A 17,254-nucleotide genomic window follows, 5' to 3' on the forward strand; every position below is an offset into this window, starting at 1 on the left:
GAAGGAATAATGCCTACAGTAATCAGTCCACTCCACCTCCCGCAGTCCTTGTGAAGTGGGCGCAAAGGTATTAATAAGGCTGCTCTTGTGCGCCCTTCCGAAGGGATCTGGTGGAGGTGCCCAACTCTGGAACATGCCAAATGTTCTTCGTTAGCAGACAGACTTGGAATGAAATATTCTACCCTCTGGATGTTGTTGTTGTTTTACGCTGTTGCTGTGAAGTTCTACGGGCAACTTTCAGAACGTTGTGGTGTATGGCAAACTGGAAATGGTTGTAGGGAAGAGGTGCTAACAGGAGGCAGGTAGCATGTTTTTCTCACTCTCACCTCTCCTGTTAATGTATGCGGTGGCTCGTCGGAGGTGTGTCATGTCAATTTATTCAGGCACACCTGTACACGGGCTCCAAGTCAGGTAACCTGGCGCGCCGCAGTACCAGAAGGCCGCGATCCTTGCGCGCGGCTGCGACCCGGGGGCCTGCGGCGGGGCACATTTCATTCTCTAGGCATCAGCAGGTTTTAATAAACCAGATGCAGATGCCTTTATTGCACAGAAATCAAGGGGTTTACATGTTGGGATCTGGACTGACTTACCCAGCAATCAGATGGTAAGATCTCACTTGGCACAGGCATGCGGCTCATATTTATTTATGCGTTACCTGAAGCAGATATTTTCTGTACATTATTCATGGGTCTGATTCACTCTCCCTGCACTGCAAGAGGAAACACTTCCATGGGAAACGCAGCTCAGTTAGTTGTAAAACAGAAAGTCTACAAATCAGACCGCAGAGAGTATTCTGGGAGCTTGGTTAAATGAAGACAACATCGTAGACAGAAAAAACACTCTATTCGAAGTCGATTGAATGGACTTCCGGAAAGGGCCACGCCCTCACAGACTCCTTATTTTTCTTTTTAAAGGAAAGCCTTGTGCCTGCAGATGGCTCTAAGCCCGTCGCCATGCAGGGAGGTTTTACATCTGCAAACCTCTGACAGTTATGTCGGTCGAAAGGCCAATGGCTCGATTACAATTAAAAAATCTATTTTAAAAACGTTTTGGAGAGGCATTCATTGGAAGTACTCTGTAATTATTGACAAAAGCTTCGATGAGAAAAAATGAAATCAGAGCCATGTCGCTGAGTTTGAAACTAAAAAGGGGCTGCTGTTTGCCACAGGGAAATTGAGGCCTGTTCCATGCATGCGGCCTCCATGCTCCCGGCCTCGTCCCCGTGGAAGACGCCCTGCGCTCTACACTCGCCAGATTCGCACTCATAAGCATTGCACACAATTCTTCATAAGCATTTTGTAAACAAAACACGTCGTCTGAAAAAATAAAACGACACTCATAAGAGGTAATCTGTCACTGCTAGCGTTTCACTGACAAATGTGCAAGGCTAGCGCCTGGTGTTAGGGAATGGGTACAATGGACATCAAGGCACTTTGAGGGTTCCCATTCAGGACAGCAGTCATGGAAGGCCCATGTCCTGTTGCTGCTGGAGTACTACTTTCAGTGGCAGGAGGTCCGCTGTAGGAAAAGGCTTGGGTGGGTCACTGCTTGATGGGCAGGGAGATGCTGCCCCCTGCCTGCAGCAGACCTCCCTCGGTGCTGGGCATGGCATGGGCAAGCTTCAAGCAGAGCACCTCAAAGGGTGTGGGCAGATACCAAAAGCATCTGAGAAAAAATTCCTCTCTCTAGAAATAGGGGGAGGCAGCCTGTCCGTCTTCCGCTGCATTCGCGTGCTCCAGTGCCTTCTCCAGTCCCATTGGCAGCTGCTCTCCCCAGCGGAGTATTGTGATCGCAAATTCCTGAGCCACAGCTTCGTGGGACCATAGGTATCGGCTATTTTCACTTTAAAACACCTACCTAGTAAAACGAGACTTATTTTATAAAAAGATACCATTAATGCAACTGATAAATACAAAGAACTGAATACTGCCGTATGCATGATGTACCCTCTTTAAGCTGCCATGAGCCTGACCCACCTCTGCGTACTGCCTCCATATGGGCTGCCTTTCCAGGCGCAACTTCCCTCTTCAACTTTCTTCTTCCGGTCTTCAAACCACGCCCAGCCTAGCCCCCTCCAGATGGCAGCGTATCCTGCCTGCACTTTTCATTATCAAGCCCTTATCAATCACCCTATGCCGCCTCCTGCCTCCGATCGGCCACCCTTCTGTTTCTGCACTACTGGAACTTCACATCCCCTGACACATTTATATACCATCTCTCTCGATTTCTGGGTTTAAGATCCCCTTGAAAATGCACCTGCTCACCCCAGAAGGACCCCCGACAAGACACAGTGCGCTCATCCCTCCCTAATGCTCCCCGAGCCCAGGCCTAGCCGCCACCTTCTACATTGTAAATACTGGAAACTGCCTTTCATATAAACAGTGTATGGCTGTGCTGCCCCTATTAATATCGCCAGCATCCCTCCGCCAGCATCTGCCTCATTAACCATGCTTAATGCAGTGCTGTGCGGTTTAGAACTGGAGGAGTACTTCCAAGCATGGCTGCTGTCTGTCGTTGTGGCACACGTGCGTCGTAGCTGAAATGGGCCATTCTACTCTCACATTTTAGGTAGAATGGAATTTGATCATACATTATTTTTAGACCCACCATAACCTCTATACTTTTGAGTAAACATGTCAAAATGCTCAAATCACAAAGATGTAACAATGCACCACGCCGATGAAACCACAAAGAGAGTGAACATCCTTGAGAGCAGTCTGTTTTGGGTTAAGCATAGACACACTTTTCTCAAATGCACCAATTATGTAGGTGCTCTTCAGATAATTCGTATATCCACATTGTATAGCCGAGTGGTTCCGAACTCTCTGTGAATTTCTAGTCTTGGATGCTGGGTGGGCCTGTGGCATGTGTGTTGGGAGGATAGCTCAGCGGCAACGTGCTCGCATTGGAAGCAAGACTACACTTAGAAACCTCTGGCTATTAAGGGCGTCATAAATAACATATCATATCATATGTGCTTGTTAACTAAAATTGCCCTTTCTACTGTCACTCTGGTAGAAATTATTTTTTCATACATTTTAAACCGACCATAACTCTGATGGTATTTTTTTTAATATCAAAAACATAAATCCAAAATTCAACCACTTCCGTCGCGTTATCCTTCAAGCTTATTTTCTGCCCATCTACATGCAAAGAAGTAAAGAACAAAAGGCAACACACACAATACTCTCCATGTTCAGGAATAAGTGCAAACTGGCTACTAAGGGGAAATCAATTGGGAGCCAAGTACAACATGTTCTTTTAATTGGCATTTATTTCTATGCAGTTCTAAAGTACAATACATAAAGTAGTTAATTATTGGGGCCATTAACGTAGTTAGGGTGTGTTTAACGTTTTAGATCTCGGTTATAATTGGTATTGGTACCCATCAGTTCCCACAAATAACAATTCACACCAACATATGCCTGCCTGCCCATCTCCAGCTGCACTTTTCATTATTAAAAGCTATCGGTGCAATTATCTGCACCTCGGCCTGGCTTTCCCCTCTCTGACTGTGTTTGTCAGTCTGCTTTAAACCCCCTCTCTCATCCATGTGATTAGCTATCAGTACTCTCCCTCTGTCTACCTTCCCACATATCCTTCAAGATGCCTCTACCTACCTACATACCTACCTACCTACCAGCCTTTCCACAGGTCTGCCTGCCTGGGTTCCAGCAAGCTGCCGATTATTTGTAGCTTCAGGGTGTTTCCGAGGAAGTGCTAGCGCTGCCTACATAAACACACCTCACCGCCACAACTATCTGGATGCACAAGCGCCAGCATTCGCAGCATTCGCTGAGACTGCGCTTGCCTTACAAGAATGTTTACTCAAAGTGCATTGATGTATTCTGCCCGCCTGCATGTCTATCTGTCAAATCTATCAACAGTGCAGACCACAAGGAGAACAAACTTGGAAAGGCAGAGCAGAAAGAATGAGAATGGGAGGTGGGGGACGGGGAGGGTGGAAGTGGGTGCAAAGCGTAAAATAAGAGGGTGTGCATGGGGGCATGACCATTGGAATCGGAAGAAAAGAAAGGAAGGGTTAAGTGGTGCCCTGAGTACTTCATTTCCGACCAACCTTAAGAGGTCTGAATAGCAAGCCATTGCCTCCCTGAGAGGGAACACCTCCAGTGTCATCAAACCCGACGACATGCCAGGGGGTATTGTGGGAGGGGACTACGAAAAATATGATGCCGAAATGTACCACCTATTGACTATCCTTGGACACTACCATAGGCATGGCATTAATCCTACTAATGCTATGAAAGAGCTTATTGCACAACTCTTTCCATTAGGAAGAGAGAAAGGGTGCTTGTCCCAAAAAGAAAGCGATTTCATTAATACTTCCGAAGGGAGAATTCCCCTCTTTTACAATCTGCCGAAAAGGCATAAGGATGCCATTAAGCCACGTGGGCGCCATATTGTTTGCAATTGGGGCTGTATTTTAGAACCTCTGTCCAAGTTTGTCAATCTTTTTCTAAAACTTCTGGCTACGGAGACACTAGCGTGTCTAAAAGACACCAGCCATGTGATCACTCTTATTGAAGGATGTATGTTTGACTCCCTCAATCCGAATATACCAACATCTCCCAGGACAGGGCCTTTGGAGCTTCAGAACATGGCTCTTACTTTGCTCCCAACTTGCCCGTTCTCTTTATGGCAGCGCTTGAGGTGACCTACATTTTTGCCTCTAATCATCCGTTTAGGTACTTCATACATTTCTGTAAGAGGTATATCGATGATATACTCCTAATTTGGGAGGACACTGAATCCAATCTCAAACATTGTATCACATGGATTAACAGTTTTGATAACAATCTGCATTTTACATGCAAATCCAATTCCAAATGTATGACCTTTTTAGGTCTCTTGAAAAGACACCATGCCGGAAAACTGCAGACAGACCTTTTTCCGAAAACCAACTGAGCGCAGTCCGACTCTATATTCCTCGAGTAACCATCCAAAAGCTTTGATCTGCAATCTCCCATATGGACTCCTATTGTGAGAACAGAGAAATTGGACTCAAAGCTCTGCTTGTGACGCCAAAGCGGAGATGCTCCAAAAAAGGCTACCAGCACAGGGTCACAGAATTTTTTTTGCAAAATAAACTGTTGCAAGAAATTGCGATATTCCGATAGGGAGGCCTTACTTGCATTATCACTTTCTGTCAATTAAGTAATGCCATAAAAGGAGCGATCCTAAAGAACTGGTTCATTTTACGAGAAATAGATCAAATTTGTCAAAAGCTTCTGTCTGAGTTACGAAAAAAGCCTGAAAAAAAAATTGGTGAAGGCCTCGAGATCTTCATTCTAAATATGGTGGATCACTCCCCAATTTGAGGAGTGTGCCTTTCATAGGCCGTGTGCCTTGCTGGTCATGCAGAGCTTGAAAAGTTTCTAATGCACTATCTCTATCGAACATGGAGGGCGCACATGGCAAGTGTATACCTATACTACTTGCAAAAGTAAGCATGTAATATATTCCGTTGTCTACCCATGTAAGAAGATATGTGCAGGAAAGACATCACAGGCAGTGCAGCTACGAATTCATGAACACGGTTTAAAATCCGGACAGTATCTGCCCCTATGGTGCCATGTTTGTGTACAAATGGGCCACACTGTTGACGACATGCCCTGTTTTTGCCTTGAGAAAGTGAGTGCAGCCAATGGTGATCTGTTTGCCTGAGAACTTTCATATAAAGAACAAAGTTGTATTTTTAATTTCAAAACAATTGAGCATGGCCTGAATCCGTTGGTGGAAAAATGTCCAGCATGTGTGTAATACATCTGTTCCTAGCTTCCTTTTGCTATTCCAAGATGGTTGCTATGTTTCACCTATATTTTAAACCTCACTGGGAAGGCTTCCTCTTTCTATTCTCATGAAGAATCTTGCAGTGGATATTGTGCTGGCTTCCCGATGCAACTTTAGAGTTTCTTTCATTTCTAACGCTAGCAGCACAGATTATTTTGGTCAATACACTTTGGGCCCGATTCATAGGACGGTGCAAAGTGACTTTGCACTGCTGAAAAGTGACTTTTCACTGCGGACCCAACCTGCGATTCATGGAACTGTGCAAAGTGTATTTTTCCCATAGTCAATAACTTTTAACAGATTTTGCATGGCAAAAATACACTTTGCACAGTTGCATAAAAATCAGAGTCTGTCAGTCATTTTGAATGAACCGTGCAAAAATTCCATGAATCGGGTCCTTTTTATCCAGCATGGTTCTGACTAAAGGTAAGGAATTATATTCTCAAACATTGTTTTTTTATAGAGAGACTTTTTTACACAGAGACTCCTTTCAGTGTGTTTAGGGCACATGCAGATTTCACTTTGGAGAGGAACTCTTTGCCTCTTACTGCCATGACGACATGTTTAGGCTCTCCACTGTATGTTGGGAGACCATGTAGTAACTTCAGGTGTTTCATTGTATGGCAGCCTAATTGTATGGTGCATAGGCTCCTCATAGTGGTGTATGGTCTGCTTGGGGAAGATAAAAAGGGGCTTAACTCCCAGTTTCGACTTTAAACATATCTCAAATAGGTGTTTGCATTTTGTAATACCATGATGATTTATTTTTTGATTCCATGGTGATTAACCTTAGTATGGATATAGTATTCAGTGGTTGCTTATTTACAACTTTTTTGTAGGTTTCAGTCTGAAGCCTGTTCTATGAGTATTTTAGGTGGTGCCACACTTTGGGTGTGAGTTTTTATGGAATGTGAGAACACTTCAATAAGACTAGTTGTATAGGTTGATTCTGAAGGACTGAGTGTATTAAATTGATTAAATATTTACACTCATGAGTTATTACATATTAGACAGGTAGTGCAGTGTTATTCTGCCATGCTGAGTATTTAATAAATGTATTTACTATTAAAATAGTTTGGTAGAAATGTTGTGTTGCTTGATATGTATCCCATAGGCCCCCCTTGCTGTGTACACCTACATTGAAAATGTACTTGAAATTTATGACCAAAGTTGGTACTCATTTATCGACTTCGGAAGGATGAAAGGCTGAGTTGGTCTTGCCTGGACTGGAAATTGCAACCTGCAGATCACCAACAGATGGCATCAGCGAGCAAGTGCTCAACCTCCTGAGATGTTTTACCAGCAGGCACAGAAGTACTTAGCTGAAGTTGGGGAAACCTTTGAGTGTGCCCCAGCATGAGTCCATCCAGATGGCGCATCCAGCACACTAAAGGAACTCAAACTAGATCATCCCCAAAAATAATGAAGAAAGCAATGCTGTCCCACGCCCTCTCATGCTCAATGCATGATTGAGTAACCCACTGGCTGAAATGAGGCTTGGCTTGCCAGGGCTACCCAGGAGATATATATTATCCACACGCGCGTGCACGCTTGGGTTATTTCAGGCATTTTGTTCCCATATAGTGCCAGTGTGCGTTGTTGTTATTGTGCTCGGAGCCCCCTATCTGTAAGGCGTAGCAGAAGGCTGGAATATGGTGACTTGCCTGTGGGCCGTTTAAGGCCTCAACCTATATCCTCCCGAGGCACCCTCACCCCAAGCAGGGAGAAGTGGTCTACTTCATTAGCTGCATGGGGGGCCCGTCTGGTCATACCCACGTTGGTGGGCCCCTTCTGTGTCACCTCACTCCTCCTGGGCTCTCTGTTCGGCTGAAGGGAGGGTGGGGTCAGAATAGTATCCAACATTCCATATATTTTAACTGTTCCATTTTCTTCAGCATGCATGGTTTGCCTGAAAAGAGCAGCGCATTAAAATATGTATAATTACCACCACATCCTATGCCAAATGAAATGTGAAGAGTTTGCCATTTTTAGAATTAAAAAAAATAATGTACGGATGTCTATATACAAGGAAACTTATTGAATTTCATGGCAGCGCATATCAAAATAAAAATAATTTCAGAGTCACAATATCATATGCTGATACAAAGCACTCTGTGCATGGCATTGCACTTTGGTGCACTCTTATGATGAAATCCCAGAATGCACCATCCACGCTCACCCCGCTGCCGCCCCTTGCTTGAAGGACGAAGTAGTTCTTTTTAAGTGGGATGGGAAATCAGGGGTGGGGGCTCTAACAAGGGGTGATGCCTCAGTACCGTGAGTCTAAATGCTAGGGTAGGGTCTAAAGGGGTGCACCAGCTCCAAACCTAGCTACGTCCCACTAACTGACTGAACCGTTCCGCTTGTCCTGTTTCACCTATGTTGTCCTGTGTCTTCTTGTCAGCGCCCTGTTGCCTGCGGGCTGCGGCGCTCTATAAATACATAAATAAATAAATAAACCAACAACACACCATAAGACCCTGTAAACATGTGTTTTGGGTCACTCAGCATGGCCTCAGGTGCTCTTAATAATGTCCAGTTTAACTGAGTAGATAAATCTCTCCCTGCCTCGGTTTTTTAAACACATCGCTCTCTCACTTAGTGTACACACAATTCAGTCAGGGGGTAATTCACCCACATTCTGCAAATAATCGCTTCTGAGAAAGTGGAGGCGGAAAATGGGTTACTGGCTTATTTGCATAAAATCAAAGAGCATGTTGAGAACCTGAGAATGACCATAGGTGTTTTTATTGGACAGATATGTCTGTACTAATGACTCAGGCATGCAACCCCTCTGATCATATAATGCACGCTGGTCTTGGTGCTGGTTTCATTTGTCACAACACTAACCCAGCAGTAAAATGTCCTCAATCACGAACCATATATATTCATTTGGACAGACTCTGCTTTCTGGTGTGAGGATTGAGCAGGGTGACTTCTCATTTCCTCAAATGCATTCCAATCCCGGCTTATAAATGCCTTGATCAGTCTCTGCAATTCTCAACTACTGCAAGTCGACTGAAGCACCACTCTTTCAGATTCCCCACCGGGAAGAAGAGAAATCACATGGAGAGGGGTAATGGGGCATGCACAACAGAAATAACAGTCTGGTGCTTATTAGTGGAGAACAGAAGGAACCCTGCTAGCCCCAGCCCACTTAAAGCCATGCCAAGGAGGAGAAAAGTGAGAAGCATGCATAATTCAAATAAAAAGTGAAACTATTCTCCGAGGTAGGAAGCTTGTTTTTTACCTGTACAAATGCATATTTCTCGTTGGTGTTCTCTATTAGAGACGTTTTAAGTGGACTGTACCATATCATTTGACAGCTATTGTGGGTCTCGGGTTGTGTTTATTCTGATATATTCTTGTCTCTCAAAAACTATTAATCTGCATAATCAACTGTGGGATTGGGGCTGATCCACCCACACAGACCAATTGTTAACCTATTTACTCAGTAATGCTCACATTTTATCTTGAAAAAATAGTATATTATCTGTGTGAAAGCCTAAATTAAGCATTGCAGATAACCATGTACCAGTGCATCTAACTCCCGGCTTTTAAGCACAAACTAGGAACACAGAGCCGGTGGCATATATGTTCGCAGGGTGTAACATTTCATGTTGCAAGCTACCAGCCCACATAAAAAAGTCACTCCTCACCTTAATTCTATAGATGGAATTCTTAACTTTAGCCTGTGTCACATCTAGATAGAAATGTGAATGTTAGCATGTGCCACACTTAGATGGAATCGTGATCACTAGCCTGCCTTGCATCTAGATATAGGATAGGATATTGAAGATTAGCAAGTGCCAAACCCAGATGGAATAGTGAATGATAGCAAGCATCAGACCTAGACATAACTACAAGGACAGCAATGCCAATTAACCAATCCACTAACAATTTCACCCCTCTGCATACACCTCTCAAACTCTTACCAAACACAACCACAAGCCTACACAAACTTCACTACACTGTAACAACAAAACAAACCATACATAGACTCGCACAACAGCACACGACGACTACCGACCGTAAAACATCCCAAGCCCAGCCAACAGACCCACCGGGCTGAGGCTGCCAACAGCACATCATTGCTCCCTTGCACTTTTACAGCTTATCTCCACTAACTCATCACCCTTCCCTCCGCTCTTTTTTTTCAGAGCCGCCAGAGCGCCAGGGGGCCACTCCAGTGGTGATAGTGCGCGGTACAAATATCCTTTAACATTAACATCCAGACAACACGCCATTGCTTACTGTGCTTACTCACCAAGTATGGCTAGTGGCAAGTGCAAATTTTGCACCTTGTATCTAGGTTCATTTCATGCTTCAATGTGTCCCTTATCATTAGCTCTGGCAAAAAATGCACCAATGAATACGTTACAATATACTTGGCACCATGTAAAAAAAAGCAAAGATTTGCTTTTTGTCCAATTTGAACCCTTGTGTCTGATGTGGGAGACCTGCCGGACAGAGAGAGGAGTTTGTAATGGTTTCCGTAGATTCTCAAACAGCTAATGAGGACCAATACCTAGAAGGCAGTCTCCATCCGCCTCTTCTGAAAGGCTACTAGGCTTTCCTATTGTGCTGACTGACCCAAGTTTTCCCCACCGTGCTCCCCCTAGTGTTGCATTTGCACCATACAATGCCCAGAACTTTGCTGTTTTTTTCAATATCCATAATCACCTCTTTATTTGGCCATCCAGTTTATCCACTGCATATTCTCTCATGAAAACCAGGCAGATCATTTGGTGGTGTGCCGATAAAACATTGTGAATGTGATCCACAGATACTTTCTCTGGGGCAAATTGAGAGATGCCTGTGTGCAGCCCAGATTTATACATGCCACCTTATTCCTGATCCACAATGTCTACCACTGGAGGAGCGTCAGTGCAAATCTGTGCTTATCGATCCATGTCCTAGAATCTCCAAATCCATGCTTACAGTGGCACTGCTTGGCACCACTAATAGGGTGTCCCTCATTCATAACGTGCGCACATTCCCTGCACTTTTTGCTTCTGTCATAATTGGGATGCATACCCGTAAACTGGCTAAGGTAGTTGGAAACAAAAGGACCTCGGTATATGAGGGATATCTCTTGCCAAACCTGCCTGAATAAGCTCTGTTTGCAGAGGCGGAACCTACTGGAAGTACCTTCAGGAAGCGAATGGGCTGCAGAGAGTGGGGTCCCAGTCAATTGGGTGTCCATGCAGACAGAGCCTCACAAAAGTGCCACTGCTTCAGTTGATGCTTTGCCCAGCTGAGCTCACGCATAGTGTCTGTGGGTGGCTGATCTGTTTGGTTGCCATGTCCATGATGCTGCCACTCCAGTCTAAGCAGCTCTCTGTTGTAAATGGCCAATAGTTTTCCTTTGGCGACAGTGCCTAGCACTTTGAATGCTCCTTTTAAGCACACAGAACAGGAAATTCACGCCTGTCTTCTGCTTAGTCGTTCAAGTATTAGAGAGTTGTATATGACGCAACTTAAGTGTCCTTATTCGGCCGGTGGCAGAGACAGATTTTAGTGCTAGGGGGTTGGGGGGTGAAGAGCCTCTTGGGCCACAAGGCAATCCCATTTCACTATTTTGCAGCTGTCTGGTGGGGATACACATTTGTTTCATAAACACACCTAGGAACGAAGAACAACCGTCTCCTCAGCCCCCTTGCATCCCCACACACACCTGGACCCGCCACTGAATTAGTCTGAATTCCAACCTTCCTTGGGCCTAGGCTGGTAAATGTGTGTGTGTGGGAGAGCATACCTTCTTACCTTCCAAAGTGGCCCTTTTTAATCCATTCGGTATATACCATAACAGCTATATTTGTAGAGTGCGCTTCACCCTCACGGGAGTATCTTGGTGCCATAGAAAGAAGGTCCCAGGCTCTTGCCTCTTGAGTTAACGCTGTCATATTTTGGTTCCTTTGTCAGAGTGTGCGGGTGGTGGGGTGGGGGTACACGTGGAGGAGGCTCGTGTGTGCAATTATTGCAGACGTATTGGAAGTCAACAGTTTACTCCCATTTACTGCCAAAGATGACAAAATCATAAGCAGCGTAGTTTGGGATTACAACATTTCCCCAAACCCCCCAAATGCTGTACCTATTTTGTGATGAACAGCTGGTGCCAGACCCATATGTGATTCCAGCCGTGGCCTTCTTTGTGGCCCGTGATGCTTGGTAAAAAAAAAAGACAGGAATTGGCAAGTGACAAAATGAAAAAGAAAACCCGAAACCGAGAGCCCATGCCAGCACCACAACAAAAACCGCCAACACTAGTTAACTAGCATACAACACATGGTTCATTGTGTTTCCATATATTTTGACTCCTGAGGAAATGTTTCTTTGTATTTTTGGGTGGTAGCCCAAAAATCTTGAGAAAAACTGCTCGGCCTCCTGCCGCGTGGCTTGTTTGTCGTGTACGCGGGCAGGGAATTGCATCCCTCTGCTGTTTGCCGTGCTTCTTTGCAGCATGTTTTGGTGCTTCAATGCTGCTGTTAAGTTTGGAAACTTACTTTGTGATTTTGAAATTAGAAGACGATTGGTGTCTTGACATTGAGTGTACCAGACTATTTGCATACACATTGCATGCTTTCTTTGGTACTACTGTGACGAGTCGCTGTCCCCCCCTCAACCTCCACTCCCACACACTCTCCCCACAAGAAGTGATGACCTGGGGTTTGCCTCGTATTCCCCTTTTCAATGTATTTACTAGCTCCTCGTTTTGGCCTCAAGGTGCGTCTGTGCAATTTAGGGAATTGGATTTTATCTTTTATTTTGATCCGCCCCCCTCAGCCCCTCTTCGTAGTTTTGTCTATTAGGTTGTGATTGAAAGTCACTTATAAAACCGAAACTATGGCATTGAAGAGTACAGAGAAGAGGGAGATTGGATGTGAGGCAGGACACACTGCTTATGAGTGTTATTTGAATGTTTAACTGCCCATGGCCATAGTAATCTCTGCGGCCATTCGTGCTCACCACATGCCTAACCCCACCCAAAACACACCCTCCTGTGATCTCTTTGAGTTAGCTCTGTCGATCAGTAACATCAAACTATCGGCTTTTATGGGGCAAAAAACACTATAAACAGTTGTCTGTAGGGTAAGGACTTAATTACAGCTCCTGGTGTAATACATGTCTGAAAAAGTGTGCCTTCAGCCAGTTCCTTGCACTAAAAACAAGCATTCGCAAAGCCAACCGTTTTGGCTCTTGTATAGGCATTTGCCAGACGCTGCCGTCATGTGACCAGGTACTCAGATCGTTGGCCGTCTATTACCTTGTTATGGTCACGTAGCACCATTATGGTAACACCTGGCACAAATCTAGTCTATCTCAACACAAAAGACAAAACCGTTGCAATTGCCAAGGCTTGTTTCACTTTCTAACTTCTCCCACTCCAGTTTCCGTCTGTATCATTGTTCCTGTGCATGCGTAGTAGCAGACTTTAAGCACTGCATTTGGAGCAGGAAGACTGCCATTGCAGCGGAGCGTCCCCCCTTAGGTATGCCTTGGAAGTTCGTGTGTGAGATTCCAATTTATGTTGCCCAAAAGCAGGTGTTATATCTGCAAACTTGGCCTCGATTTCAGGCTCATCCCTTCCAAAAGGTTGAGCTTTGGGCAGTGTTTAGGGCACCTGCTTGTTTTCTTCTCAGTGGGTCCTTGCGCCAGTCTGCCTGGAGGGTGCTGGCGCGGATAGACGTCTGCAGGGCCACGCGTGTCTTGGCATGAGGGTCTCTGCTCAGGAGCAATTGGCAGCTTTGCATGCAGGTGACCAGCTTACCTGAGGCTGCACCTGCTGTTTGCTGCCCTAGAGGATTGAACATCTTGAGGGATGCTCACCCCCACGTTTAATTGGAGGACAAATTAAACTCTACACCCATTGTTTACACTATACATTAACTTCTAATTTCAACTAGGCTTTTCTGCAGATAGCGTGTTTATTTGGGATTCACACTAGAACCCTTGCAATAATGGGGGACGAGTTTGTATCACTTATGTTCAGTTGTAGACGCAAAATCTAATTCCTGCCACAAAGATGTTGTACCCACAACCCTCGCCACATGAACTCTTCTACTAAGGGGTTAAATGTTTATGATTCAGACATGAATCCACCAGTGCTTGCACATGCCACATATCATGTTCTGCATAACCCCCATGCTCTCATCTTCCGGGTGATCTCACCTGTGGTGGTTTGAATCTTTAAGCATTTCTTAGTCTTACTATGGGAAGTCTCACTCAGTAAAAAGTGTTGCTGAATGCACTACCAACCTCCCTCCACTTCCCAGCCCATGGTGTTCCTTTGCGCACGTATTGCTGCATGACATGTCTACCTACCTTTTCGGCACTAAGCCTTTGTGCCTTGCCGATTCTCATAACGGGTGTATTCTCTGCCTAGGTTTCGTCCGTTCAGAAGAAGTGCGCGTGTTCCGCCAGCAGGTGACCCCACACTCCATGAGGCCGTGATGAATGCGGCTCAGACCAATGGTCCTTCCGGCCACAGCAGGAAAAGGTAAGGCCCACATAGTTTCCCTAATGTGGCCGAGGTGTGCAGTGTTCCACCCATGTACCTGGGCATTTAGCAAGCAGGGAGCTCGCTGCAACACCAAGGGGCAGGGATCTAGATGTTCTGCCCAAACTGCCAACCTTTGTGGCTTGTCTGCCCATCCATCCTGCTTTGTGTACTCCCTGGCCGTCACATCCCTCCCTAAATGATGCATAGATGTTCACCCATTCACTCAGTTATCCACGGTGCACAACCGTATATTTCATCACACTTTAACTGGAGGTGTATGTGCTCTCCCGTACCACACACCATGAGCGAGGTCCTCTAGCTAGAGTTACTGGAGACTCCTATGGTAATGTAGAAGAGGTAGTGACATGGGAGCCCTCAAAGGATTCATAATCATCATCGTCATCTCACCCTCTGGAGGTGTATGTGCTCCACCGGGCCACACACCGTGGGCGAGGTCCACTAGTTTGAGTCCCTGGCAACCCTTAACATAATGTAGAAGAGGTAGTGACATGGGAGCCCTCAAAGGATTCATAATCACCATCGTCATCTCACCCTCTGGAGGTGTATGTGCCTTCTCGCCAGGCTCGGGCTGGCCTATAGGGCAGTAGGCCTATGGCCGAACCAAAAATGCAAAATGCTGGTATGGGCCAGTTTTTTTGGCCAATGTGGACCAGTTTAATGACCTACTTCATCATGCGGCTAATAGTTTTGACCAGTGGAGCTGAATAAATATTCTTTAAAATGCACAATTTGCAGCACATTTTATCAAAAAAACGTCAACCTTGGGTACTGAGATAATTTTAGGGCCCAGTCCGACCCTACCTCTCGCATCACACATCGTGGGCGAGGTCCAATCGCACGAGTCCCTGGAGGCCCCCAATGTAATGTAGAAGAGGTAGTGGCCTGGGAAACCCACAAAGGGTTCATAGTCCTAGTCCTCTTCGCCTCGCACCTACAGCAATCCACTGCCACCTTCTCCTTTGCCCTCCTGCCCAGCTACCCTGAAGCCATGCAATTGAGGCACCCATGGAGCACTCTCACTTTGAAGCTCATAAACAGAACACGATCCAGTAGGCTGCAGTCAAACATTTCATTCTAAAACGTGATTTGGTTGAAAATGACTTTTCATGTTAAGGGTATGGCATTTTGGAGCTACTGCACTGCGAAATACGACGGGGACACTAGAAACCGTAAGGGGTGTGGAATGCTGAAGCACAGATGTCCACTACTGTTTAAGGTATCAGCTGTTTCTTCAGTGCCAGAGGACTTGGACAGCCAGAAGAGAAAGTCATGATGTCGAACGCCAGAGAAGATGTTACCTGATACTTGGTATCTTGGAGAAATGAATGTGGCTAGTCTTGCCCGTGATTTATTTGACCGTCTGTCCCCAACGTGATGCTGGCAAAACTGGACGGAAGGTGTTGCTGAGCACCCTAGAAGCACCCTCCTTTCTCCAAGGAAACCAATGCATGCATGATCCTCTTATCCCAGAAAAACCCTACACCCCGTATTTAGTCAAATATTGTCAAGACACACCCTGAAAATGAATGTGAAGACATTATAGTCTGCAATGGCTTCCTTTCCCAAGACTTCGAGAAATTCGGAAACCCTTCAAAAGACACCTCTTTTGTTTAAGACAACACAAGCTGCTTGATCTTAGCTCCTTCCCCCTCCCCCAGCCCCATTTCCATTCTGTCACACGGGATGAGAAGGACCTAAAGAACAATTGTGATTTGAGCGCCATTTTGTCTACTTTTGCTTAATGGCTTGCCTTTGAGATTTCCCAAGCAAAGCTGGACATAATTGTGGAATTTCCATCTGTGGGAGAACCCTCTTTAAAATGAGATTCAAACCTTATTTTTGCTAATAGCGTCCAGGCTTTTTTTGAGGTAGGCTTGAGTTGGTCCTTCGGGGAATTTTCATTGTATCGCGCTCCCTTCTGCTTGCTGAGATGCAGCGTGATTCTGCCATCTTATCAAAATGTTCCATTCAGACCAATGGATTTGGTGTTTTACACCTTTGCAGTGATTTGTTTGTTATTTCTTGTGACCATTCAATTGTTCCTATCTGCTGAAGAATTAAAATAGACTGTTCAGCGGCTGAAACAGTTGCCCAAAAACCTCAGGCATGTTTGTATGTCCGCCAGAACTCCAACTCCACGATTTGCATTTGTGTGAGAAATGTTCTTTATATGTTTTATTTTCCAAATGCCTCAGGCTGCATATGAGAGGCCACAGAAGTGTCAGCGTTGCTCCTGATTTTCCCATCATCTGGGCTTCAGCTTGAACTTTTAGTGCTGAAATGCCTCTTCTCTTTCTCTTCTTGTTTGAGTTGTATCCATCCATCCGCCCTGACTTGCTGAGTGATCCTTGCCATTGTGATCTGCTTATAGGAATGTCTTTTCCCAGTGCTCTGGCCTCTTCCATGTATGCACAATGCTGGCCTCTTCCATGTATGCACAATGCTGGCCTGTTCCAGGCATGCACAGTGCTGGCCTCTTCCAGGCATGCACAGTGCTGGCCTCTTCCAGGCATGCACAGTGCTGGCCTCTTCCAGGCATGCACAGTGCTGGTCTCTTCCACGCATGCACAATGCGGGCCTCTTCCACGCATGCACAATGCGGGCCTCTTCCACGCATGCACAATATGGGCCTCTTCCACGCATGCACAATGCAGGCATCTTCCACGCATGCACTATGCTGGCCTCTTCCACGCATGCACTATGCGGGCCTCTTCCACACATGCACAATGCTGGCCTCTTGTATGCATGTAGAGTCTTCATGGTCATGGGGGGCTCAGCATGCATGCTGAGAGCCCTTTAAAGTATGTGTTTCCTGAAGATGTCCCTGAGAGGATAATTCTCTTCCTCCTATTATACTGGGAATTTCAGCCATTGTTCGACTGGAGTATATGCTAGTGCCGTTGTCCTAGAACATTGTCA

At 45.5% G+C, this 17,254-nt stretch overlaps 1 protein-coding gene across 11 annotated transcripts in view; it reads left to right on the forward strand.

Annotated features, from left to right (window-relative positions):
- BNC2 (basonuclin zinc finger protein 2) overlaps nt 1-17,254 on the forward strand; it is a 526,652-nt gene that overhangs the window by 450,127 nt on the left and 59,271 nt on the right. For 8 of the 11 annotated variants that reach the window (XM_069625988.1, XM_069625980.1, XM_069625985.1 and 5 more), the window contains one exon: nt 14,198-14,311. The exons of the other annotated variants lie outside the window; for them this stretch is intronic. In XM_069625988.1, the coding sequence (XP_069482089.1) occupies nt 14,198-14,311 (114 nt within the window). The remainder of the gene's footprint in view (nt 1-14,197; nt 14,312-17,254) is intronic. 11 annotated transcript variants of the gene reach the window in all.

This window comes from Ambystoma mexicanum, chromosome 6p (assembly GCF_040938575.1).
Source record: "Ambystoma mexicanum isolate Mex_15411 chromosome 6p, UKY_AmexF1_1, whole genome shotgun sequence".
NCBI lineage: Eukaryota > Metazoa > Chordata > Amphibia > Caudata > Ambystomatidae > Ambystoma > Ambystoma mexicanum.